The 26,918-nt window shown below is 41.1% G+C and overlaps 1 protein-coding gene across 2 annotated transcripts; it reads left to right on the top strand.

The window, feature by feature from the left end:
- Positions 1-6,702: 6,702 nt before the first annotated feature.
- Positions 6,703-26,339, top strand: PRSS55 (serine protease 55). 2 transcript variants are annotated; one of them, XM_032332276.1, is made up of 6 exons: positions 6,703-6,826; positions 11,893-12,085; positions 13,439-13,689; positions 14,882-15,024; positions 25,622-25,644; positions 25,995-26,217. In XM_032332276.1, the coding sequence occupies exons 1-6, from the start codon at positions 6,772-6,774 to the stop codon at positions 26,116-26,118; spliced, it is 789 nt and encodes a 262-aa protein (XP_032188167.1). In that variant the 5' UTR covers positions 6,703-6,771; the 3' UTR covers positions 26,119-26,217. The 2 variants fall into 2 exon arrangements, with proteins under 2 accessions (XP_032188167.1, XP_032188166.1); XM_032332275.1 differs by lacking the exon at positions 25,622-25,644 and having other exon boundaries at positions 25,995-26,339.
- Positions 26,340-26,918: the final 579 nt, after the last annotated feature.

Raw genomic sequence — 26,918 nt, 5'->3', positions numbered from 1 at the left:
TCAGGAGAAATATAAGCAAATGGAAAGGTGTAATATTAAATCATAACTGTAAAAAATTAATAGTAGTAGTGCATACTATATTACTGTACAATACTATACTATACAACACTATACTATACTATATTACTATAGCATATATATAAAATATATATTATAAGAATAAATTTATATTTTAATTTTGATATTTTAATATTTAATATTTAATTCATAAATTGAGTTAATAAATAATTTAATTAAATCATTAATCAAATAAATTAATTAATGATAAAATATCAATTTAATTCATTTAAATGTTAAATATTAAAATTTAAAATATTAATATTAAATACTAATTTAATATTAAATGAATCAAATAAATATTAAATATTAGAAATTAATTTAATATTTTTAAATAAATTTATTAAATTTAACAATTTATTATAAAATAATATTAAATATTTTAAATGTATTAAAATATTTAAAAATATTAATTTAATATTTATATTATTTATATAATTTATATTATTTATATAAATATTTAATTAATAAATTAATTTATAGAATTAATAATATTTATATTTGATATTTGATTTTAATAGTTTCATATATAATATATAAATATATATACAGTATATATACTATATATTACTACAGTAATATACTATACATATTACTATATTACATATAGTAGTTCATACTATATTACTGTAATGATTTCATAGCCCTCTTCTGTTGCTCTTGCAGTGAACTTCAGTGTTGGGAATATCTACTTAAAATGCTGTGATGTCAATCATTCCCATGTAAACAGCTGGTCTTTGCAGTAAATTGTGTATTTCATTTAAAAAGTGATCTCTCATGGTTCTTATGTATTTTTCATTGTGTTTAGTGCAATACTGTAAACCTAGAGTAACACTATGGACCCATACAAAGTGCTACCAGTGATGCTGAAAGTGTTCCCAAGAAGCAGAAAAAATTCCTGACATTAAAAGAAAAAGCTTAATTCCCTCATATATGCTATAACCTGAAGTCTGTAGCAGTGGTTGCCCACCATTTCAAGATAAATTAATCTAGCATAGGACCGTCATAAAAAGAAAAGAAAAGGAAATCCATGAAGTCATCACTGTGGCTATGCCAGCAGGTACAAAAACCTTGTACTTTTTGCAAAATGCCTTTTTATCTCATATTGAAAATGCAGCTTTTATATGGGTGCAGGATTGCTATAAAAAAGGCATACCTCTAGACTCTACTATGACTTGAGAAAAAGCAAAGTCATAATAACTTAGAGCAAAAGGAAGGTAAAGGATCTAAAGCTGGAGAATTTAATGCCAGCAAAGGATGGTTTGATGATTTTAGAAAGAGGTTTGGCTTAAAACATGTCAGGATAACAGGAGAACCAGCTTTTGCTGACCAAGAGGCAGCAGCTGAGTTCCCAGATGCCATTAAGAAAATCACTGATGAGGGGCACCTGGGTGGCTCAGTTATTAAGCATCTGCCTTCAGCTCAGGTCATGATCCCAGGGTCCTGGGATTGAGCCACACATCAGGCTCCCTGCTCTGTAAGAAGCCTGCTTCTCCCTCTCCCACTCTCCCTGCAGTGTTCCCTGTTCTTGCTATCTCTCTCTCTGTCAAACAATTAGTAAAATCTTTAAAAACAAAATCACTGATGAGAAAAGATACCTACCTGATCAGATTTTTTTTTTTTTTCATGCAGATGAAAGTGCCCTATTTGGGGAAGAAAAAAAGCCACGAAGGACATTATTAGTAAGGAGAAGAGTGAACACCAGTATTTAAGACAGGGAGGGACAGGCTAGCTCTACTGTTTTATGCCAATGCTGAGTTTATAATGAGGAGTGCCCTTATCTATAAAGCTACTATCCCCTGAGTCTTGAAGGAGGAAAGATAAACATCAGCTACCAGTCTTTTGGTTGTACAACAAGAAGGCCTAGACAACAAGAACCCTTTTCTGGATTGGTTCCATTGATGCCTTGCCCCTGGAGCCAGGAAATACTTGCTGGTAAGGGGCTGCCTTTTAAAGAAATGCCATTTGATACTGGAAATTTTCCTGGCCATGCAGAGCCTCATGAGTTCAATACAAAGGTACTGGAGTGGTCTACTTACCCCCAAACACAATGTCTCTAATTCAGCCTCTAGATCAGGGGATCGTAAAGATTTTTAAGGTCCATTATACATGACAGTCTGTAAACTTTTCCAATGTAATGGAAGGGAACCCCAATAGAGAGAACATCATGAAAGTCTGGGAAGATGACACCATTGAAGATGCCATCATTGTTGTAAGAAAGGCCATGAAAGCCATCAAGCCTGAAACAATAAATAAATTTCTCATAATTGGAGAAACTGCATATCAGCCTATTATCACAGGTTAAGTGGTTTTTAAAACTGTAGCATTGTTACTAATACTATTTTATGAATATGATTGTAATACTGCATGCCATAACATTTTTACAACAATTCACTCATTAGTGTATAAGTGAGGCTACTGTGAAGCAATCACATCAATTACACTAGGTTACCACAGAGCAACCATATTGCTGCTTCAATGCATAGATCAGTATACCTATAAAAAACATAACTTTTTTTTTCACTTTCTCTTTTCATTTTTTATGTTTACTCTTAGTAATATGTATAATATCTGCCATGTTTTGTATCATATAGGACGGTTGTGTAGATACAGACAATTCATCTTGTAAACAGATGATGTAAACTTATGATGCTAATATAGTACAGTACTGTAAATATATTTTCTCTTCCTTATGATTTTCTTAGTAACATTTTCTTTTCTCTAGCTTACTTCATTGTAAGAATACAGTGTATAATATATGTAGCATACAAAATATGTATTAATCAACTGTTTGTTATTGGTAAGGCTTTTGCAACCGTAAGGTTATAGTCCAACAATAACAATGGGTTTTGTCTGATCGTCTGGTAACAGCTGCCTAAATGGCCATATTGTGGCCAATCCTTGGCTCAGCAGGAAGGAGTTATGATCAGTTGGCCGCATCGGTCATGAGAGCTGGGGCTGGGGGGTAGCGGTGGGTGGAGCATGGCAGTCCTACCAGACATTTGTCTCCCTGAGCTAGGTGACTTGCCCATGCCTGTATGGATGAGTACCTTCCCCACAGTCACTCTTCAGCAGACTGCTGTAAATGGAGAAATCATGAGGTTCCAGCCAGACCCTTCCCAACGGTAAAGGCACTGAAGAATGCAATGGGCAATACAACTACTATGTTTGAACCAGTGCAATGCATGGATTGCGATCAAAACACAGCTTTATTGTGTCCCTCACCATTTTTTTAAACTTCATTCAGGAGGGATGATTTGTCGTGCCCAGATTTTTTTAAAAAACAAAAAACAAAAAACAAAAACAAAAAAACCAAAAAACTCCAAGTATACCTTTTGATTGTTCAGAGATAATAATGCTATAGGAACTTGAGTCCCAAATCCAGTTTCCATGTAGACGTTAGAATATCTAAACCCTTAGTCACACTCCAGAGGCTGAAATCTGACTGTTAAATCTCCCTCCCCTGGTCTGGGTCCATTTAGGGACAAGGGCCTTTTCTCACCTCTTTTCTCACCTCTGTTCATCTTCCTCCACCTTGAGCTGCTCTTTCACTCCTGGCAGGGATCGAAGTTGGGGAGAGGGTGCAGATAAAGGTGAGCTGGCCCAAACATCAGCTTCCTGACCTCTGGGCCTAGGAGGAATTTCCCGCTGACTTATAAGGTTGATGTTTTCATGGGCTCTTCTGTGGTTCCCTGAAGGCCTCCTTTTTCCTGCCACTCCCAGGCCTGGAAGCACAACCCCAGCCTCTTTCCTGTGGGGCACTCTTGCCCCTCTGGGAAGCCCTGTGGGTGGATCCTCAGACACGCCTGACTGGCTCTCTCTCCTCTGCACCCCACACTGCACAAGCTAGAGGATCAATCAGTCCCTCTACACAGTATTGGCCAGCCATGCTTTTTCTCTCCCGATTTCCCAGGTAGAGTCAGACTCCAATCCTAGCTTCCCAGAAACCCCAGGAAACTCTCTACCCTAGGCCTGACTGACATTTCTCTAAGTGGCCCAGGATAATTTCCACTGGAATCATCTGGAGACCTCTTTTAAAATACTTAGATCTGGCTCTTCTCCCCTCTCCAATCCACTGGATCAGCATCTGAAGGAAGAAGCCTGGAAATCGCCACTGCCATTGCCAAATAAAATACAAAACTCCATGGGCACCTGGGTGGCTCAGTGGGTTAAGCCTCTGCTTTCAGTTCAGGTCATGATCTCGGGGTCCTGGGGTCGAGTTCCGCATCCGGCTCTCTGCTTGGCGGGGAGCCTACTTCCTCCTCTCTGCCTGCCTTTCTGCCTACTTGTGATCTATCAAATAAATAAATAAAATCTTAAAAAAATATAGAACTCCAAATACATTAGGATTTCAGGGGAAAAAATAAACATATACATATTTTTAGTGTGTGTATGTTCTAAACATTGCATGAGGTACACACATACTAGAAATATACTTTTTTTTTTTAACCTGAAATTCAAAATTAAGTGGGCATCCTGTATTTTTCTTTGATAAATCTGGTAACCTTAATCTGCACTGAACAAGTTCCCTAGGCTGCATAGTGAAGTTAGAGATCCATTGGTCAGGATCGTGGGGTAAATAAAATCACCATGATAATGACCCCTGGGGGCCTTGGAAGCATCAGTCAGGCAGTTGTCCCTGGGCAACCTGTGTCGTCAAGTGCCTTTTGGATTTCTCTAGATTCCTAATAGAGCACTGAAGTTTCTCTTCACACCTGATCCCCTGTGTTTGCCCAATTCCAGGGTGAGGTAATCCCACTGTGGTCTATGGGAATGGTGTTCTCTGGAGATGTGGATGTGCATGGCAGCTCTGACCCTACCCATCTCTCCCCTCCATTGGTTCAGGCATTTTGCAATCTATTGTTATTGTAAAGAAGCTTGGTACACACAATAAATAAATAAATAAATAAATAAATAAATAAATAAAATAAAATAATGCTGGGCAGTGTATGAGTATTTCACAATAAATAGAGCCCAGTTGTGTTAATAGAAGGAGTAGAGACCCAGAAGGAAATGGATCTTCCTAGACATGAGCATTGCTTTTGTCCAGATGCTTCTGTAGAAAATGAGCAGCAGTTTAGTGTGGGTCTGTCTATTATTCCTGCTTCCCCACAAGGGGGAGTAGCAGTCATCCTCCTTTCACCCAATTGACCTATGACCCAGGCGGCTCCACCCCTCCACAACCCACCCCAGCACTTGAGCAAAGGGGAAAGCCACCAGAATTCAGCAGGGGTGGGAGGAGCAGATCTAGGGGAGGGAGAGAGGTGAGACTAAAGGAAGAACAGAGGGAAAGCTCGGAGCTACCTGGTGGTCAGACTAGGGCCCCATGACCCAGTATGCTTTGGTACATTTATTCATATGCCAGTAAAGAAGAAAAGGGCTAGCCACTCGTCAGGCCTCCTCTGTTTGAGGAGGCAGATTACATATTATTCAGAACAGGTGGGGATCACACCACCTCATGACCACACAACAGGCCCTGGTCCAACACTCAGAGTGGAACCCCGGGTGCCAAAGAACAGCTATCTCCCCATGGGATAAGAGAAGGAGTCAGTCACCTACCCTGGAATTTCTCCTCTCAGGAGAAATTGAGAAACTACTGAGAAATCCTCTCAGTAGTTGGAGCCACATCCTTGGTAAGTAAAGAGGGACCAGCACCCGAGTCACATAATCTGGTTTTGAGCTTCACAATGACTTTACGGATGGACCCTATTATTCCTTTTCAGCAGGTGAGAAAACCACAGGAGCTAGGCTGGGAAGAGTAGACACTCTGGTCTGGAAAATGAACTATGGTCACTTTGGGAACCAAAATGAATGAGATTCTCTTCCAACCACTGGTCCTGGCCAGTGGCCAGGAAGGTAGTACTGAGGTTGCTTGGGTAGAGTCCACCCCAGTCAGTGTGCTTAAAGTATGCAAAAAAATAGTAAGGTCCAAATCCTATGACTGAGCTGCTGATAGACATGAGCATTGCTCATGATAGAAGGAGAAGGAGAAGACATAGAAGACATAGACCAGGCATTTCCACCTTTGAGTCTCATATTCCCATCTATAGACGTGGACAGGGGATTATCTGAAGATTTGGGGGCCATGTATAATCAACCCAGATAGTGGTGGCTGCAAGGATTTTAACCTGTTGGGCTATGCATGAGGCGAAGCCAGAGCCTCTGAACCCAGTCTAGAAGGCTCATGCCAGCAGCCCAAGATCAGAGGTCTGAACAGAAAACTCTTAGGGCAAATGTATTGGGTAGGGTGGTAGTGCTGGGAGAGGCCTCGGGGCCTCCTGGATCTCCTCCCCAATCTACAGGCCCAGCCTGGCAACCCTTTCCTTAGGCATTATGCACACATTCACAGAGAGCCCCTGACATGACAGGCTTTGTGAAAGAGGTGGCATTTGACCCTTAAAACACATGGGAGTGACAAGGGCCAAAAGCAAGGTGTCTGCCAAGGACTCAGTGAAAGGTGGGTCCTAACCAGATCAGTGAGAAGGGAAGCTCAGACTAGACACCTTCAAGGATGGGGTACCATCCCTGAGCAACCATCTTAGAAACAAAATGGCAAGAAGAGAAGCCTGCATGACCTGTCTGAGTTCTTAAACTCCACAGCCCATTGTGACATCATTGGCCAGGAACTGGCTATAAGAAGGGAGGCTCTATCAGCATCATATCCCTGATCCCTGGCCTCCATCACCTCCTAGGCCAACATCAAAGCCAAGGGCCATGCTCCTGTTATCAATTCTGCTGCTCATGTTCCAAGTCAAAGGCGTACATTTTGGTATGTGGTCTCTTTTCCCAGTGGCCAGAACAGCTCTCCCAGGTGGGGTTGGGCATGACAGTGGCCCTGCTCACATCACTTTCATCCAGTCAGTGGTGAGCATTAAGGGCTAAGGGAGAGATGTGGTTATTGATCTCATTAACTAGCTAATTGGTCATTAAGAGGCTGGCCCACAAGGGCACAAGAGTAGTAGCTTCATGTTTTCCCTCATACCACTCCCCCACAAAAAATACTTTCCACTCTTCTTCTCTTCCCCAGCCCAGAGTTCAGCCTGTCTGATCTTAAGTTTCAGTTTTGAAATCCTAAACTTTATCTCTGAATGAGTAATGGAGGGCCTAGAAGTAAGTGCCCAGAATGAGCTGAGCATCAGATTTCCAAATCGGGGGAAAAAGAGAATGGGGGTCAGAAGCATGACAGAGCTCTGGGGAACTGCAGGTACAGAGCAGAAGCCTAACTGGGCACATTCACATGTGTGCATGCAGACAGAAGGCCAGGGCCTTCTGTTCTTAATGGGAAGCTCCTCACCATTGGTTCCTTGATGGGTTCTCTCTCTAAGGCTTGGATGAGGTTGGAGGGGAGCTGGGTTACTTACTGCCTCTCATGGGTAAGGTAATTCCCCATGTTTAATTTCCACCCCATTATAGTGGGGTCTCCACTCTCAGCCCCATGCATTTGTGACCAACTTTGTGCCTTATGAAGGCTGAAATTTGTCCAAGTCACATAGTGCAGAAGTGGGCAGGGATTTTTGCACCCATCTGACTCTGGGCCTGCATTTCCCTCTCCGCACACTACCCCATGAAAAGAACACAGCCTATTCACCTGGCCTCCCTCAAGATTCTGGCCTGGGTGTTGGCTGAAATGTGAGTGAGTCAGGGATTGGAAGAGAACCAGCAGAACGTGCCCCTCTACAGTATTTACAACTGCAGCTGATTCTCACCCATTTCAGCATTGCCTCCATCACTGCTCAGGGGTTTTATGCTCTAGTATTAATTGACAAGTCCACACAATTCTACACTGGTGATATTGGTTGTTCTCAGAATGAAGATGGAGAATGCAGCTCATGGAGCCTTTGGGGCAAGATGAAATGAGAAATTCTGACGGCTAATGTAGCTTGAGGATTTACTTTGTGCCAAGCACTGTGTTGGGCACCTCAATGCCCACTATCTCATTTAATCTGTAAAACATCTGTTTTATAGGGTAGGTCCATTTTCATAATGAAGAAAGAGAGAGTAAGCAAGGATAAGTAGTTTTCCCCAATGCTTACTGAAATCATTCAGTCAATAAGCAACAGAGCCAGGATTCGGTCTTGGGATGTGGGACCCGAGCCCACCCTCTTAGCAAATGTCATATTCTGCTTCTCAGAGATGTCACAGGATTGGTACCCATAACAATCATCCATAATTTGATCAAGCTTCAAGCTCATAATCACTCTTAGTGTCATAACACATTTCCTCCCACAAGCATCAGGGCAGCTTGTTAACATGATTAAAACAGTATGTTCATATATGTTCTTTTTATCCTGACTTTTCCCTTTCAACATTGTATCTTAAACATTTGGCTCACATCATTAAAAACCCTTCATAAGCATAACTTTTATAGCTGAATGCATGTGCCCTACTTTAGTCATAACATTGAGGATGCCTTCAATTTTTTGCTGTTATAGAGATCACTGTAGTGAACATCTTTCAATTGCTGCCTTCCAGATTCTTCCCTTAGGATAGTTCCCAGCAGTGGAGCCACTGACTCAGAGGATTCCTCATCCCTGTTGAGTGTCCCCTCCATGCCAGCTGTGATGCTATCATTCTTTTTGTTGTTGTTGTTGTTGTTGTTTTATTTTTAAATTTAATTTCTTTTCAGTGTAACAATTCATTGTTTATGCACCACACCCAGTGCTCCATGCAATACGTGCCCTCCATAATACCCACCATCAGGCTCCCCCAAGCTCCCACCCCCAGCCCCTTCAAAACCCTCAGATTGTTTTTCAGAGTCCATAGTCTCTCATAGTTCATCTCCCCCTCCAATTTCCCTCAACTCCCTTCTCCTCTCCATCTCCCCATGTCCCCCGTGTTATTTCTTATGCTCCACAAATAAATGAAACCATATGATAATTGACTCTCTCTGCTTGACTTATTTCACTCAGCATAATCTCTTCCAGTCATGTCCATGTTGATACAAAAGCTGGGTATTCATCCTTTCTGATGGAGGCATAATACTCCATAGTGTCTATGGACCACATCTTCCTTATCCATTCGTTTGTTGAAGGGCATCTTGGTTCTTTCCACAGTTAGGCAACCGTGGCCATTGCTGCTATGAATATTGGGGTACAGTTGGCCCTTCTTTTCACTACATCTGTATCTTTGGGGTAAATACCCAGTAGTGCGATTGCAGGGTCATAGGGAAGCTCTATTTTTAATTTCTTAAGGAATCTCCACACTGTTTTCCAAATTGACTGCACCAACTTGCATTCCCACCAACCACATCCTCTCCAACATATGTTGTTTCCTGTCTTGCTAATTTTGCCCATTCTGACTGGTGTAAGGTGGTATCTCAATGTGGTTTTAATTTGAATCTTCCTGATGGCTAGTGATGATGAACATTTTTTCATGTGTCTGATAGCCATTTATATGTCTTCATTGGGGAAGTGTCTGTTCATGTCTTCTGCCCATTTTTTTTTATATGGTTGTCCGTTTTGTGTGTGATGAGTTTGAGAAGTTCTTTATAGATCGTGGATATCAACCTTTTGTCTGTACTGTCATTTGCAAATATCTTCTCCCATTCTATACGTTGCCTCTTTGTTTTGTTGACTATTTCCGATTTCAAGCTTTACGACAAAGTGATTACCAAGACGGCATGGTACTGGCATAAAAATAGACACATAGACCAGTGGAAAAGAGTAGAGAGCCCAGATATGGACCCTCAAGTCTACAAGCAAATAATCTTCGACAAAGCAGGAAAAAATATATAGTGGAAAAGACAGCTCTTCAATAAATGGTGCTGGGAAAATTGGACAGCTGTATGTAGAAGAATGAAACTCGACCATTCTCTTACACCATACACAAAGATAAACTCGAAATGGATAAAAGACCTTAACGTGAGACAGGAATCCATCAGAATCCTAGAGTAGAACATAGGCAGTAACCTCTTCGATATCAGCCACAGCAACTTCTTTCAAAATATGTCTCCAAAGGCAAAGGAAACAAAAGCGAAAATGAACTTTTGGGACTTCATCATGATGCTATCATTCTACTATCAACAAGGCAGACATGTCTTCTTCCCCAGATGAAGCTTACATTCTGATATCAGAGGCAAAAAGGGATGGATAATCTCCAACTTAATGATAAAGTGATGAAGAAATATAATACAGGGTAGGAGATAAAGAGGGACCAGGACAGGAGGGGTTAGGGAGAACTTTCCAAAGAAGTGATTCTTGAACAAAGGCTTAAACAAAGTGAGCCACACAACCATCTGAGAGAAGAATATTCCAGACAGAGAGGGGCACTGAGTAGTGCCAAGAGCACTCACTGTGAAGTCAGATTGCCTAGGTTCAAATTTTGGTCTGGCCATGACTAGCTGTGTTACCTTAGGCAAATTACTTAACCTCTCTGTCCCTCAGCTATCTCAACTGTAAAGTGGGGATGATAATAACAGTACCTATCTCATAGCATTATTATGAAAATTAAGTAAATTGGTCTTTGTAGAGTGTTTGTAACAATGCATGACACCTAGTAAGCACTCTGTGTTTGGTAAATAAAAGAGTGTAGATCCAAAAGTTCTGAAAAGAGCCTTTATAGATTACTGACAGTTGAAGTCTTTTGATGTAAATTGCTGAATTTTCACTCTAGTTGTTCTTTTTTTTTTTTTTTAAGCAAAACATGACCACTATTTGTTCAATCCAACCCACACTACAAAATCCTCAAAACCTTTATTGACTGAAAAATTGCAAAAGTGGCATCAAGAAAGAGACAAGAGGAGATCTTAGGCTCCTTAGTCAAACTCTTTCCTTGTTCCAGAGTACAAAGCAATGTTCAAGCCAACCAACATAAATGGAAAGGCTTCTCCTCCTGTGGGCAAGGTGCTGGATCTGTACTCTGTCCAGAAGTGAATATCTCTTCTCTGCAAGAGCAGCCACAGCCTTTGCTCTCAGCTTCTCAGTGCATGGAGCTCCTCTGCCTGGAATAGAATGTTTTAACCTAAAATGGCTTAGGCTCAGAGCTTGCAGAAGGTCCAGACCCTTCCTGGGTCATCTTGTTTCCTGCATGTATGTTTCCTATGGTTGCTATAACAAACAACCTCAAACTTAACACCCATTTCTTACCTTTCATTTTTGTAGGATAAAAGTGTGCACAGGTCTCACTGGGCAAAGATCAAGCTGTGAACAGGACGTTGTTCCAAATCTGAGGCTTTAGGGGAGAATCTTAGCTTTGCCTTTTCTAGGTTTACAGGGTATCTGTATTCCTTGGCTGGTAGTCCCTCCATCTTCAAAGATAGCAGCATGCATCTCTGCAGGCCTTTCTTCAATAGTCATATCTGTCTCCTGCTTCCTTTCACCATGTTAAGGACTCTTGTAACTACACTGGGCCCACTCACATTATTCAGGATAATCTCCCCATTTTAAGGTCAGTGGATTAGCAACTTTAATTCCATCTCCCAAGTCCCCCTTTCCCTGAAAGGTAACAGAGTCATAAGTTCCAGGGCATGGTCCATTAGGACATGGACATCTATTGGGGGTGGGGACATTATTCTGCCTAACACTCCAGAGATGGCTCTGGACAAATATTTCCCTCATTTTTCTTTGGCTAGAGCTTAGAAACTAGCTCAATGAAGTGACTTTTCTGAGATCACAATGCTAGAGAGGGGACAGAGCCAACACTTCTGTCCCAGACCCTGTGCAGCAAAATAAAGTATCTGTTGGCTTACTTGTCTTCCTAAAGGTGCTTCACTGGGCCAGCCTCTGTTTCCACATCTCTGGAAGGGGTATAATAATAACTACTTATAAGCCTTCGTGGACAATTACAAAATGTTGCATCTTTTCCTTTTTTTTTTTTTTTTTCTCTTTCATCCACCAGAATGTGGTAAAAGACCAATTTTTGAGGAAGGAGCTCAGTATTCCAAAATCATAGGGGGGATGGAGGCTGAGGTGGGTGAGTTCCCGTGGCAGGTGAGTATTCAGGCAAGAAATGAACATTTCTGCGGTGGCTCAATCATCAACAAGTGGTGGATTGTCACTGCTGCTCACTGTCTAATTTTTGAAGAGCTACTGTAAGTATTAAGAGCCCATCCTTGTTGCTTCTGACACTGCTCATTCCCAGGGCACTCCCACACTCAGCAAAACTTAATTGCTAAGGGAAATCCTAGACCTGGTCAGTCCTGAGCTAGACAGGAATGACTACCACCCAACCCTTCCAGCCCTAGGAAGGAGGAGGCAGTGAACCTGAAGGTGGCATCTGCTATGCCCTCTTCACTGTCACCCAGGACAAATAACTATTGTTTCCCTGAGGTCAAACACTGTCCTCTTCAGGAGCATTCATGGTTTTCTGGGTCAAAGGCTTGTTCCACCCACCTCTTCTAGGACATGTAAGACCTTCTAGGAGGATAGTCTGCTAATTCTGGAAGTCAGGAATCCTGGGCTATCTGATACCATATTTACTTGCTCCTTGGAGAGTTTTCTCTGCACTCCAAGAGACTGGTTGTAAGTCTAGCATTTACTGTTTACTAATCATGAATCAGTTACCTGCTAAGAAATTAGTTGGATTAACTTATTCATTCTGACATACAGCTACGTGAACAAGGTAGATGAATAATCCCATTTTAACTCATTCAATCTTTCAATAACACTCTGAGGCAGGTAGAATGAACAATACTATTTTTATAGAGAAGGAAACAGGCCCAGTATGACTGGGTGACTCACTCATGATGCACATATAGTAAACAAAAATAGAATTTAAATCCTGGCTCCAGTGCCTATGCTTTTTGCTATACCTGCTACACCACCTCAAAAAAGTTTGAAGATACACGGAAAGTCTAACTTTTTAAAAAATTAATAAAAAAACAGGAGAAAGTTTCATCATGGCATATCCAAGGAAACTTGTCACATATGCTTCCATTATATACTTAAGGATTGGCTGTTGGGAAGTTTCTGGCCATTTTGCCCTGAGGGAATGCTTAAATTATTATTTAAGATTTTTTATGCTTAATCAATAGTAAGTCTAGATTCAATTCTGTGCCTGAGTCTCTGAGTGACTGGTAGGCAAATCAATGTAATAACACCTTACCTATCTGAAGTGAGTTTGAGCCATGCCAAGTGGCCTCCTGTGTATTCTTTGGAATACCCAAAGCTAAGTACTTTCTCGGTAGCATTAGACAGGAGTATCTCATTCACATCTCTAGGACTGTGCTGGAGCAGCAATATGGCTATAGTCTGACACCCCTGGTGTTTCACTTCCCTCTACCTTTTTCAAATTCTTATATCTTCTGAGCAACAGCCCCAGTAGGACAAGTCTGAAAGGCCCCTAGAACTATAGGGGATTTAGGGGTTTGGGGCAGCATGAATTCTGTGCTCTTCATGACTCCTCTTCCTCACCTCCTTCCCCCTCTCTGTTTCTGTGCCACCAGTCCAACAGACTTGAGCGTTGTGTTGGGAAGCAATGACTTAAGCAGCTCATCCTTGGAAATAAAGGGGGTTACCAGCATAGTTCTTCACAAGGAATTTCGAAGACTCAGCATGGACAATGATATCGCCTTGCTGCTCTTGGACTCACCCATCAGGTTCAATGGACTAACAGAGCCCATCTGCATACCCGGAAAGCCCAGCCCTTCTGTGTGGCACAAATGCTGGGTGGCAGGATGGGGTCAGACCAACAGTGGTATGTGTCCACTCAGCATCTCCTGAGAGCTGCTGGGGGAGGAGCCACATCATGGGCATCTGAGGCCAGTAAATCTAAAGATGTGGGCAGGAGCATGAAAAGAGAGACAGTGAAGGAAGGATGAAGGAGAAAAAGACTTGCATTAGAGCAAATCCCTGCATACCTGAGGCTCACAGAGGCCAACTCTCAGCCCCTTCCCAGTGCCAAGGAAACAACTCCTCAAGGCCCCTAGTTGAGATGCCAGGTCCAAACCAGTCGCCAGGTGTGGTCATATTCAGCCAGCACAGAGCACTCTTGTTTGTTTGTTTAACTGAATTTAAACTCTCCAGTTTGCCGGGGGGCCCCCATACTCTTTATTCTCTTGCATCTCCTTTGATTCACACATTGATGTTTCCCACCTGGTTCCTACAGGCATTCAAGAAGCCTGTCCCAGCCTAGATATTTGATGGTCCTGGAGTGTTGCCCAGCCATTCTTAGAAATGAATTTGTTGTTACTTGTTGTTACATTGTTACTTGGCCAAGATAGGAAGAGCTGTACTAGGGCAGAAAGGGATTATGAAAGCTCCATTGGACTATCCCCAAAGAAAATAGGTTGGGGAACGGATGGGAACAGCACAGCACTGTCTCAGGCCTGAACAAGACCCTAGGTCCATGGAGAGCTTTACAACCAGCTGGGGTCTGGAAGATGGTAGGTATTTCAGGCGTTTAGTAACCAAAAGACAACTAGAGTAACGCTGTTTCTGGGCTACTACTGGAGAGTTAGAAGTGAGGAGGAGGCAGATGGGTACCTATGCAATTAAAACTACTCAATAAGGAGAAGAATTTAGAAATTTACTAAGAAGTAGCAATAGGTATACATGCTGAAGAGGCAGTCTTATGCTGAGAAATGATCAATAGACAGTTTCAAGGAGTCAAGTCTGTAGGGCTGGTTGGAGCCAAGGAGGAAGTCTGCTTGGAAACAGGAATATGATTTGGAATAAGAGGAATAATCCAAGTAGGTGGAGAATAGTTTAGAAAAGCGTGGGATTGTAGAATGAGTGAATAGCATGGGATTACTGGAAGGAAGTGGAGAGTGGAGGATATGAAGAAAAGTAGACAAGTGGCTGATGGGACACAGGAATACACAGGGTGATCTAGGTACATTATCAGCACTGGGACTGCTATCTAGTGACTTTTCTAATGTGATTTCTAGATGATAAAAGCTCTGTGAAAACTGATCTGATGAAAGTGCCAATGATCATCATGGATTGGGAGAAATGCTCAGAAGCATTTCCTAAACTTACCAAGAATATGCTGTGTGCTGGCTATCAGAATGAGAGTTTTGATGCTTGCCAGGTAACTAAGGGGTATCCCCAACTTCACCCTATAGACTCTTATCACCTCAGGGCTGCCATTGCAGGGTATCGCCTCTTCATAGAGAATAGACAGTTAAGAGTCTGTAAAATGTGTGGGATTCAGGGCTCCACCATGGGAATGGGGACAAGAATTGGGAAGTACTCATTGTCAGGTCCTTGGAACGTCAGTGCATGTCCATGAGTCAGTATGTAGCAACACTGTATAAATATTTCTACTCTTTAGATATACTATATAAATAGGGCTCCACTGCTTTCCCATTTTTTGGAATTCTTAAAAAACAGAAAGCCAAGCAGGATTTGAGATTCATAGAAGGAATAATTTTATTTCATTAATTTACTGTTGAGCACATTAAGCCCTGGGGAAGCCAACAATGAATGAGACACAGTTTCTAACCTAAAGGAGTCCACAAACTTCTGGGCAGGCCATTGAGTAAAGATTTATAATATTTGGAAAATACATATGGATTTCATGGGACAAAAGACTGGTGTCTTAGTTTTAAATAAAATGAATACCACAATTTAAAAAGAAAAACATTTTTGATTGATGCTAGAAAAAATAGGGGGGAAAAACCTTGGGAATTAGCTTCCTGTGGCTCTAAGGATGAATTAGGGGTGTTGTCTTTAAAACCATTCTCTTTGTCTTTGGAGATGCTCTGTTCATCATCATCCTAATGAGCCCACTTAGCTCTACTCATTTGCTGGGCAATGGATCTGGTCACTGGCATAAAACTATGACTATGAATGCAGATGTTAAATATTCTGTAGAGTAATGAAAAAGCTATCTCATGGAAGGGGAGAGTGTTTATCTACAGAATTGTCTGTTATTGCTCATTGTTGGAAGATGATAATTTTTCCTGCTAGGCTGTGAGATAAAGTCTTGGAAGAGAGTTTCTGGGATAGGGGTTGAAGGAATCAGGGAGAAAAGGAGGGGCTCTGAGGTGAGAAAGAATGAACGCTGTCCATGAGAAAGAATGACTCTGTTTAGCAGGAGTCACATATGGTGATTATTGTGCAGACCAAAACCAGAGATCGTATCAAACATCATGTCAACCTTGTGTTTTCTTCACATTCTGAACAATTTAACATTATAAAACAAAGAGAATTGGGACTTCTGGTTCTAGATAGAATGGAGTAAACATAGTTCCCCCAATCCCTCCCACTAAGTACAGCTAAAACTACTGGACATTATATAATAGAACAAAAATAAAGGCTCTGAAAGGTAGATATGGACTGATTGGCTATACAACACTTAAGGAAGGACCCAGCAGTGAGTTCCTTGGGTTTTCTTTTTGCTTCTTATATATCCCAGACTGGATGCTAGACGAGTCTGCATCTCAGAATGCCAATGAGCGCAGATGAAAATGAACAAAACAAGAAAGATTTCCCTCTCTTTGGACTAGGAAAGGAGCAACCTAGGAAGGCAGAAACTTTTTGACAACAGATATTAAACATTGTATTCAAACAAAAGAACAGGAAAAAAATTGATTCCCCCCAACCCATCAACCAAGATCAAGTGGACATAGACTTCCATTTAGCCCATGGTGGTGGTTACAGAAGCAGCTATGTGGAGAATCAGGACTTTAACTACCATCTAGTAGTAACCAGCCATCCTTTGCCCCCCTTGATGTCAGTGGAGGCACCTGAGAAACTTGGACTTTCACCCCACCTAGGTATAACTGAGCACTCCTGCTCCTCCCCTAGGTGTCATCACAGGCCTGAGTTGGGGAATCAGGGGTTCCACCCCAATCCCATGGTAAAGAGTTGCTATCCCCCCTCCCTGACTCCAGTTTCAAAGAAACCTTTTAAAACTGAAGATTTTAAATAACAACCAGTCTCATAACCTAATACTCCAGGCAATACTCTAGGTAGGATCTGTCATAGCTAGAATAGAGATGGATTTAATTTATTGATAATCATAGGATAAAGAAAATAAAGAAAAATAAAGCCAAAAGTTAGGATAAATCTATCTTTTTCATTGAGAACCATTAATTCCTAGAATAAGCTCAATTAAAAGTTAACTCAAGGAGTGCCTGGGTGGCTCAGTCGGTTAAATATTTGACTTTGGCTCAGGTCATATCTCAGGGTCCTCAGATGGAGCCCCATGTCAGGCTCCTTGTTCAGCAGAGAGCTTACTTCTCCCTCTGCCTCTGCCCCTCCCTCCTGCTCATGCTCTCTCAAATAAATAGTCTTTAAGGAAAAAAAATTCAAAATGTATCATGAACTTAAATGTAAAACTATAAAAAGTTTAGTAAAAAACACAGGCAATCCTTGAGACATAGAATAATATCAAAGATACAATTCATAAAAGGAAAAACTGATAAACTGGACCTCATCAAAATTAAAAAAATTTGTCCTGTGAAAGACCCCATTAAGAGTGTTACCAAATCCAAGTTCAGCTTCCCAGTCACTTTAAAGGCCATTACTCAAGAGACAAGTTTTTGACTGGAAAGAAATTAGAGCTCTATTCAGGAAACCAGCAACCCAGGGAGAAGATGGACTTTTGAACAAAAGCCAACTCTGATGTTTCTGCCTGGTCCGGGGTTTTTAAAGGGGTTTAGTGTGGTTAATCAGCAAAGGAAGTGGCAGCCATGTTTCTTGATTACATGAAGACTTGATGATGCCAGCTATAAGCATTATTCCAATGTAAGGGGATCTGGTACTGGGAGTACTCTGTTCTTTCTGCAAAGGTGTTCCAGGTCTACAGATGCACAAAGAGAGGACAGTAAAAATCATTTGTATGACCTTAAAAAAAATTTAAAAAAAATTTTTTTTAGCTAATCAGAAAGCTGAGGAGGTTTCAAATAGACTTGCTGGCTTCTATGGCATGGGAAAGTTCTAGTCCTTCACTCCTCAAGGCCCATGGTCTACAAAATCTCAAAGAAAGTAAGCTCATTCTGTTAGAGATCAGGGGACTCAGGTCAGCAAGCAAGGAGTGTGTTAAGATGAAGCAAGTCAACACTTAAGACTGATTGGAGTGCTGTTATAAAAGGATGAAAACAAAGCTATAGACTGGGAGATGATATCCAACAAAGGAATTACCTAGAACATATAGAGAACTCTCAAACTCAATGGTAGAAAAAAAAACTATCCAGTTAGGAAATGGGCAAAAGACATGGACAGACATTTCACTAAACAAGATATACAGAGGGCAAATAAGAACATGAAAAGAAGTCCAATGTTATTAACCATTAAACAAATGCAAATTAAAAGTATAATGAGCTATCAATCCATACCTCTCAGAATGGCTTAAAAAGAATAGTGACAGGGGGACAAGATGGCGGGGACAGCTATATGTAGATGAATGAAACTCGACCATTTTCTTACACTGTACACAAAGATAAACTCAAAATGGATAAAAGACCTCAACGTGAGACAGGAATCCATCAGAATCCTAGAGGAGAACATAGGCAGTAATCTCTTCGATATCAGCCACAGCAGATATATCAGATATATCAGCACAGAAGATATATCTTCTTTCAAGATATATCTCCAAAGGCAAAGGAAACAAAAGCAAAAATAAACTTTTGGGACTTCATCAAAATCAAAAGCTTCTGCACAGGAAAGGAAACAGTCAAGAAAACAAAGAGGCAACCCACGGAATGGGAGAAGATATTTGCAAATGACAGTACAGACAAAAGGTTGATATCCAGGATCTATAATGAACTCCTCAAACTCAACACACACAAAACAAACAATCATATAAAAAAATGGGCAGAAGATATGAACAGACACTTCTCCAATGAAGACATACAAATGGCTATCAGACACATGAAAAATGTTCATCATCACTAGCCATCAGGGAGATTCAAATTAAAACCACATTGAGATATCACCTTATACCAGTTAGAATGGCCAAAATTAACAAGACAGGAAACAACATGTGTTGGAGGGGATGTGGAGAAAGGGGAACCCTCTTCCACTGTTGGTGGGAATGCAAGTTGGTGCAGCCTCTTTGGAGAACAGTGTGGAGATTCCTCAAGAAATTAAAAATAGAACTTCCCTATGACCCTGCAATTGAACTACTGGGTATTTACCCCAAAGATACAGATGTCATGAAAAGAAGGGCCATCTGTACCCCAATGTTCATAGCAACAATGGCCATGGTCGCCAAACTGTGGAAAGAACCAAGATGCCCTTCAACAAATGAATGGATAAGGAAGATGTGGTCCATATACACGATGGAGTATTATGCCTCCATCAAAAGGATGAATACCCAACTTTTGTAGCAACATGGACATGACTGGAAGAGATTATGCTGAGTGAAATAAGTCAAGTAGAGAGAGTCAATTATCATATGGTTTCACTTATTTGTGGAGCATAACAAATAGCATGAAGGACAAGGGGAGATAGAGAGGAGAAGGGAGTTGGGGGAAATTGGAAGGGGAGGTGAACCATGAGAGACTATGGACTCTGAAAAACAATCTGAGGGGTTTGAAGTGGCGGGGAGATTGGAGATTGGGGGAACCAGGTGGTGGGTATTATAGAGGGTATTATAGAGGATTGCATGGAGCACTGGGTGTGGTGAAAAAATAATGAATACTGTTATGCTGAAAATTAAAAAAAAAATAGTGACACCACCAAATGCTGACAAAAATGCAGAGGAACTGGAGCACTCATGCATTCCTGGTGGGAATGTAAAATAGTCCAACCACTCTGGAAAACTGGCAGTTTCTTGAAAAATGGAATGCACTCCTGCCATACAAGCCAGCTAATGCCACTCTTAGGCACTTAGTCTGGACAAATGAAGGCTTGTGTTCACATTGAAACCTGCCCTGGAGTGTTTATAGCATTCATAATAGACAAAAATTGGAAACAAATTTCTTTAAAGATGTGGATGGTTAAACTATAATACATCAATGCCATGCAATACCACTCAGCTATCACAAAAATACACCGTTAATACATGCACCAATGTGGATGGATCTCATGAGACTTACACTGTGTGAAACAAACCAATCTCCAGAGGTCCCACAGAGAATAATTCCATTTACAAAACATTCTAGAAATGACAAAATTATAGACATGGAGAAGAGATTCGTGGTTGCCAGGGATTAGGGAAGGGTTGCAGGGAGGAGGGAAGTGGAGGCAGCCCAGAAAGGGCAACATGAGGGATCCCTGTGTAGATGCCAACATCTTGGTTGTGCTATTGTACTGTAGTTTTGTAAGATGTTGTTATTGGAAGAAACATATAAAGATGTTATTACTGGAGAAAACACGGGATCTCTTTGTATTACTTCTTACAACTGCATTTTAGCATTATAACATATACTTCTTACAACAGCATTATACAATTACAACATTATAGTCACTGCCTTACACAACCACAGTTATATCAAAATTAAATAATAAAAAGAAGACAAAGCTTCCCAATAATAGCAGTTACAGAAAGATCTCAGATCCTAGCTCTATCACAGACTCAGGGAGCAACCATTTCATACGGAAGCATGAGCCAAAGGGCTCCCAAGATCAATAGAAAAGGGGAAACAACATTTAACAGATAAGATTGGAATGACAGGGAAGTTGGGGAAAATGTGGGAAAAATCATAAAAGCTTGAAACAGCATCATGTGCCCAGGGAATCTCCAGGATTTCGGAAGCTAGAAATTATAAGAGACGAGTCTGGAGAGCTGGACAGAACATGATCAGCAGGGGAGGTATGTGCCAGGCATGGAAGACTTGCTGTCATCCCCACCGCTCACCCAAGAATATAACAATCAGGCCCCATGGGCACTCCCTCTGGACCATTTCAATCTCTTTGATTTAACACTGTCCCACATTCAAACAGCCAAAGCCAACTGTGGCAAACTTCAAAGGCATCAAGGGTCACCTTTGATGACATTTTATGTACCCTTTGCTTCAAGCAGTGGCTGGATCCACTATCTAGAATCTAGCACTTTTTCTTTAAGACCTCTCCCATCAAAATGTACTGTAGTGAAAACTTCTAAAATTAATTGTCTATTACTTAAGAATATTATAAATTAAGGTGTGGTTATCATTTTAGGCCTTGTTTTTATAAAATCGTGAAGTGAAAATCTTTGCTTTCTGTTTGGACAGCTTTCTATCATTAACAATAAGCTGACTGATGCAGTCAAGGAAATTTTTATAAAATTATTTAATATTATCATCACTTTAAAACAGATAAACTAGGCAAGTAGTCCCCTGGGTTCAAAAATAATTGTCTTTAAAAATAAAATCATGCTTTTAAATTTAGCAAACTTCTACAAACCATGTCATCATATAATTCAGGGAAATGATAATTTTATAATGAAAACATTTAGATATGTTCAAAATAATAACAATATGATGATGCTATTCTTAAAATACAAATTAGGGGCACCTGGGTGGCTCAGTTGGTTAAGCAACTGCTTTCGGCTCAGGTCATGATCCTGGAGTTGCTGGATCGAGTCCTGCATCGGGCTCCCGGCTCCACGGGGAGTCTGCTTCTCTCTCTGACCTTCTCCTTGCTCATACTCTCTCTCACTGTCTCTCTCTTAAATAAATAAAATATTTTTAAAAAATACAAATTAAAATTAAGTGTTAACAATGGAAAAATGGATTTTTCATTAACATTTCCCAACACTTTTCCACTTTGTAATACCCTTACTCAGGTTACACTATGAAAATTAAAAAGTTTAATTAAGGGGCGCCTGGGTGGCTCAGTGGGTTAAGCCGCTGCCTTCGGCTCAGGTCATGATCTCAGGGTCCTGGGATCGAGTCCCGCATCGGGCTCTCTGCTCAGCGGGGAGCCTGCTTCCCTCTCTCTTTCTCTCTGCCTGCCTCTCCGACTACTTGTGATTTCTCTCTGTCAAATCAATAAATAAAATCTTTAAAAAAAAAAAAAAGTTTAATTAAAAACTAATTTTTAAATGGCATAGTCAAACAAAATATAAAATCAAACTTATCCCCAGCTAGTAATTCAATACTTTTGTGAAGGACTGTCAACTTTCCAGAGCAACAGTCGTAACAATGAACTAACTGTTTTCAGGTCTGTCTTCTCAGCTCCAACAGAATTGTTGTCTTACTCGTGTGTAAATTCTCATTGCATAGCACAGTGGTTGGCACATGAAAAATCCTCAAAAAATGTTTGCCAAATAGATGAACCTTCCAAGTAAGCCAACAACTATCTGTCCATAAAGTGGCCCTAGGGGAGGGGACACTTGAGAGAGGCCCTCAAGGAGGCTAAGAGTCTGCAGGTTAAGAAATGGCATCCAACTGGGCTGCTGAGAAGTCTGGTTATGGGACTGCCAAGCTGACTTGATTTAGACCTGATCCACTTTATTTATTTTTTTATCACATTATTTTTTTAGAGAGTTTTGGGTTCACAACAAATTGAGAGGGAGGTATTGGGATTTCCCATTTACCCCTGTTCCCACATGTCTAACCTCTTGCACTATCGACATCCCCCAACAGAGGGGTACAATTATTACAACCTACGGACTGACACGGACACATCACTATCACCAAAAGTTCGTAGCTTACTTTAGGGTTCATTTATGGTGTTATGAATCCTGTAAGTTAAGACAAAAGTCTAATTACACATAACCATCATTATAGTATTATACAGAGTAGTTCCACTGCCCTGTGTTATCTTGAGCTCATCATCCCTGCTGCTGTCACAGATGTCTTATTTCACTCCATAGATTCTTTGACTTTTAGAATCACAGACACTTTATTTTTATTTAATTTAAAAAAAAATTATTTTAAGTAATCTCTACACCCAGCATAGGGCTCGAACTTACAGACCTGAGATCTAGAGTCACATGCTCTACCAACTGAGTCAGCCAGGTGCTCCTAGAATCACAGATTTAAAATCTATGAAGAAATATATAGAAATATTTAATCAAGACTCTGCTTCACAGGTGAGATAATATTTATTTTAATCATCTATAATTCCCTTCACTCTCTGATTAGATCCAAAGCAGTGTAATAACTTCATAGCTCTTTTACACATACTCAATATTTTCATTTTCTCCACTACCCTGAACAAGGGGCTGGGCAGCTCTCACTCTCCCTGATTAATAGATGAGAAAAGAAGGATTAGAATTTAAGCGACTTGCGCGAAGTCCAGGTGGTAGTGGTGCCAGGCTGAAAGCTGAGTCATCTGCTTCTACCCCAAAACAGAGAGGAGTAATGACATGGTATAATTAACTGTCTCACAGAGGTGAACTTCCAGGCTCTCATGGTCAGTATGTTTCTAATCAGACAGACAGTTGGCTATCAGACTTTATCTTTGGAAGAAAGTCCCACTTAGGCAGGTTGTCATCAGCACCAGGTCCTTAACTGTTTGAGACCAGACCCTCCTTTGAAGCAATGTGTGCTTTTTCTTTCCAACAGAAAGAAAAAAAAAAGGTTCATGTATAAAAGGACATGTATTTACAGACATCCTTCTTGGCCCCAGCAGTCTGTGAGGAGAATCTCTATTTCCTAAATATACAAGCAATATTTGTAACACATAAGGGTAAAAATAACAATATTAATATATTTCTAGGGCTTTTACTACATAGCATTTACCCTGGGATGCGTGATTCATAGATTCTTAAAATTTTATTCTGCCGACAGTCTTGGCAAGTACTTGGTATTATTTTCACTTGAACTATGTAGAAACTGCAGCTTAGAAGAGTTTCTTGCCCAGGGACAGTTCTCTCCCTGTTGTATGAGAAAATAACGAATAATCAAGGCAACAGAAAAATGAGATTTTTTAAAAAAGATTTTATTTATTTGACAGACAGAGATCACAAGTAGGCAAAGAGACAGGCAGAGAGAGAGGAGGAAGCAGGCTCCCCACCGAGCAGAGAGCCTGATGAGGGGCTCGATCCCAGGATCCTGGGATCACGATCTGAGCCGAAGGCAGAGACTTTAACCCACTGAGCCACCCAGGTGCCCCTAATGAGATTTTTAATAACATTCACCCCTTCATAAAATGAGGAACATTATAAAAACAAAATTTATGGAAGGAGTTAGTAGAGTGGAGATTCTGTTTATTTGGTTCTTGCCCAATGACTGAAACAAAACCAGTACAAACAAAAACACCCACAAAAACCAGACAAGTGTTAGAGACAACATTTTATACTGGAAAGGGCAATTTTGATTTTGTACCACATTTATTGGATGTCCTTGAGCCATGACCTCTTTGTAATTCTGCTCTGTGTATCCCTCTGCTTGGTGATGCACCCCTAAGTCAACCCAAACTTCATTATCTCCCCTCTACACTTTATCTCTGCTATCCACACTCTGTGACCTGGGAACTAGTTAATCATTTATATCCAAAGTCATCCCTGGTTCAGATCTTCTTCATTTTTATGTCCTCATCTTAGTTGCTCTACTTCCTGTCTGATTCCCCTCCAGTCAGTCCCCTGCCACACACACACTTCCTGTCAAATTCCTATTTACCCTTCAGACTAAATGCTTTGAAGTCTACCCTGACAGAACTTTCCCTCAACAGAATCAATTTATTCCCCGCTTTGTACTCCTCCTTTACTGTGTTCATACTCCTGTCCCATCAAACACAGTTGATCCTTTTTGCTTACTTTTTGATCTCTTCCACTAGAGCATAAGGTCTTGTATCCCAAAGTCCTGACGATTAGTTTTTCCCTCAGTGAAGATTTGTTAAATGAGAGTGATCAAACCTCTTTGACCTTCAAATTTGGAATTATAAAATGGGAATCAAAATACCTACCTCACTGGGGCTCCTGTGTGGCTCAGTGTGTTAAAGCCTCTGCCTTCGGCTTGGGTCATGATCCCAGGGTCTTGGGATCGAGCCCCACATCGGGCTCTCTGCTCAGTGGGGAGCCTGCTTCCTTCCGCCTCTCTCTCTCTGCCTACCTGTCTGCCTACTTGTGATCTCTGTCTGTCGAGTAAATAAATAAAATCTTTTAAAAAAATACCTACCTCACTGAGATAGTGTGATTGATGAGAAACAAAAATCCAGGGGTTAACACTGTGCCTCAACGTATCGTGTCCAGGAAATATTGGTAAACTTCCTCCTTCTGTTAGAGCTTGTAAGATTCCATTCATTCTAGCCACCTGTTTATGATCTTGGAAAAAGAGGCTATTTCTCCATTGCAGAAAGGACTCCTGAATGATTGTAGACACTCAGCAACTTCCATGAAAGGCAAGTAGCAAGGTGGAAAGAATGTGTGCTTTGGCATCAGGAAGTCCTGGTTCCAGTTCTGGCTGGACTATGGTGTAGCTCTGATCAAGCTTTTAGAGCCTCCTTAAACTTAATTTTGCATATATTAAGATGAGTAGAAGAAAGCCACATATACATACATATATATATATAGATAGATAGATAGATAGATAGATAGATAGATAGATGGTACATGGGAGGACTTGGTACATATTTTCTATATATGTAATCATGGGAGCCATAGGCCCTTGTGATTCCACCCCAGATGCGTCATGCATTCAGAAAAGCTTTAGGTCGCTGTGTCTTGCAGACAGACACTCACACCAAAGAATTAAAAAGGAACATCATTCTCCTTCATGCTTCTAGAAGAACACGAAAGGAGATTCAATGCATTTCTACCAACTCTAACAATACTTCTCATATCCTGCTTTTGTTATTTTCTTTTACAGCCCTTTCCAGAGCTTCTCATTTGGTAAGGCCCAAAAACTAGCTTCCACTCCTCTTGGTCTGTGCAGCATTTGCTCTCTCCTCCAACTCCCCTCTTCTGTGCTATATGCAGTTATTTTCTCACCAACTCTCTCTCTCTCCTCCCTCTTCAGTTTTGTCCTCTCCACTGTCTATAACTCTCAGAGCTAGCCTGACAGCAGCATACTGCTCCTGTGGACCCAGGAGAGGGGTGGGCATGGTCAGCAATGACAACATCTCTTTTGGCAGCCTGGAACAGGGGAGGTCAGTGCATTGTCTCAATGAGTGACCTATGCTTTGTCTTAAATGAGCAGTCTAGAATGGGACTAACTATTGAACCGTGTTCTCTGCCCACAGGGTGACAGTGGGGGCCCTCTGGTCTGCACCACAGAGTCGGACAAGACCTGGTATCAGGTGGGCATTATCAGCTGGGGCAAGAGCTGTGGACAGAAAAACACACCAGGAATATACACCTTGTTAGAAAATTACAACCTCTGGATTAAGAAAGTGACCGAGATAGAGGGAAGGCCCTTTGATGCTGAGGAAATGAAAGCTCCTCCCAACAGGAAACAAATGAGGTCCCACGCTGCAGAATTTCCAGAGCCAGGAAGCCCCAGATTCTGGATCCTGATTTCACTTCTGTCCTACGTGATATGCTGGGACATTTTCTACTGGTAATAAAGCAGATGCTATTCCTTAACCAGTGAAGCTGTGTGAAAATGTACTACCAACAGACAGATTGGCTACAGATTAGATCTAAGGGCCAGGAACTGAAGGTGACAATAGATAGTAAGACCAGAGAGGCAGGGTGGAGCCTTGCCTTGCGGACTAGGTTTTGGGGTCCTCCATTAATCAGGACTCTTTCCAATGCAAGTGAGTTATCTATCTCAAACTATCTAAAGTCAAAACTGTTATTTATAGATGTAGATGTACATAGCAGAAAAAAAACAGGAGTGGTATTTGGCTTTGGGCATGGCTGAATCTAGGGGCTCAACAAATGTCGACAGGGACTATTTTTTTTTTTTTTTAGAGTTATCACCCTCAAAAAGAACTTCCAAGTGGTGACCATAATGACTACCAGTACCTCCAGTTTGCATCCTACCAGTTTAATAGCCCCAGTAAAAAGAGAGAGCCTTGTTCCTGATAATCTCAGCAAGTCTATGGCTTAATTCTCATAGCTCATAAGCCCACAGCCCATTGCTGCCCCAGTCACTGTGGCTAACAGTGGCATTCTTCTAGGTGAGGCTTGAAGTCCACTCCAGGAGCCAGCAAAGGGCCATC

This window comes from Mustela erminea, chromosome 2, assembly GCF_009829155.1.
Source record: "Mustela erminea isolate mMusErm1 chromosome 2, mMusErm1.Pri, whole genome shotgun sequence".
NCBI lineage: Eukaryota > Metazoa > Chordata > Mammalia > Carnivora > Mustelidae > Mustela > Mustela erminea.
This window is presented reverse-complemented; position numbering and strand designations above follow the sequence as displayed.

Bases quoted from the DNA above. Each gene is read 5' to 3' on its own strand.
- PRSS55 (XM_032332275.1), top strand. From the start codon at position 6,772: ATGCTCCTGTTATCAATTCTGCTGCTCATGTTCCAAGTCAAAGGCGTA. The intron at 12,086-13,438 runs GTAAGTATTAAG...CTGTGCCACCAG, and splicing joins CTAATTTTTGAAGAGCTACT to TCCAACAGACTTGAGCGTTG. The intron at 15,025-25,994 runs GTAACTAAGGGG...CTCTGCCCACAG, and splicing joins AGAGTTTTGATGCTTGCCAG to GGTGACAGTGGGGGCCCTCT.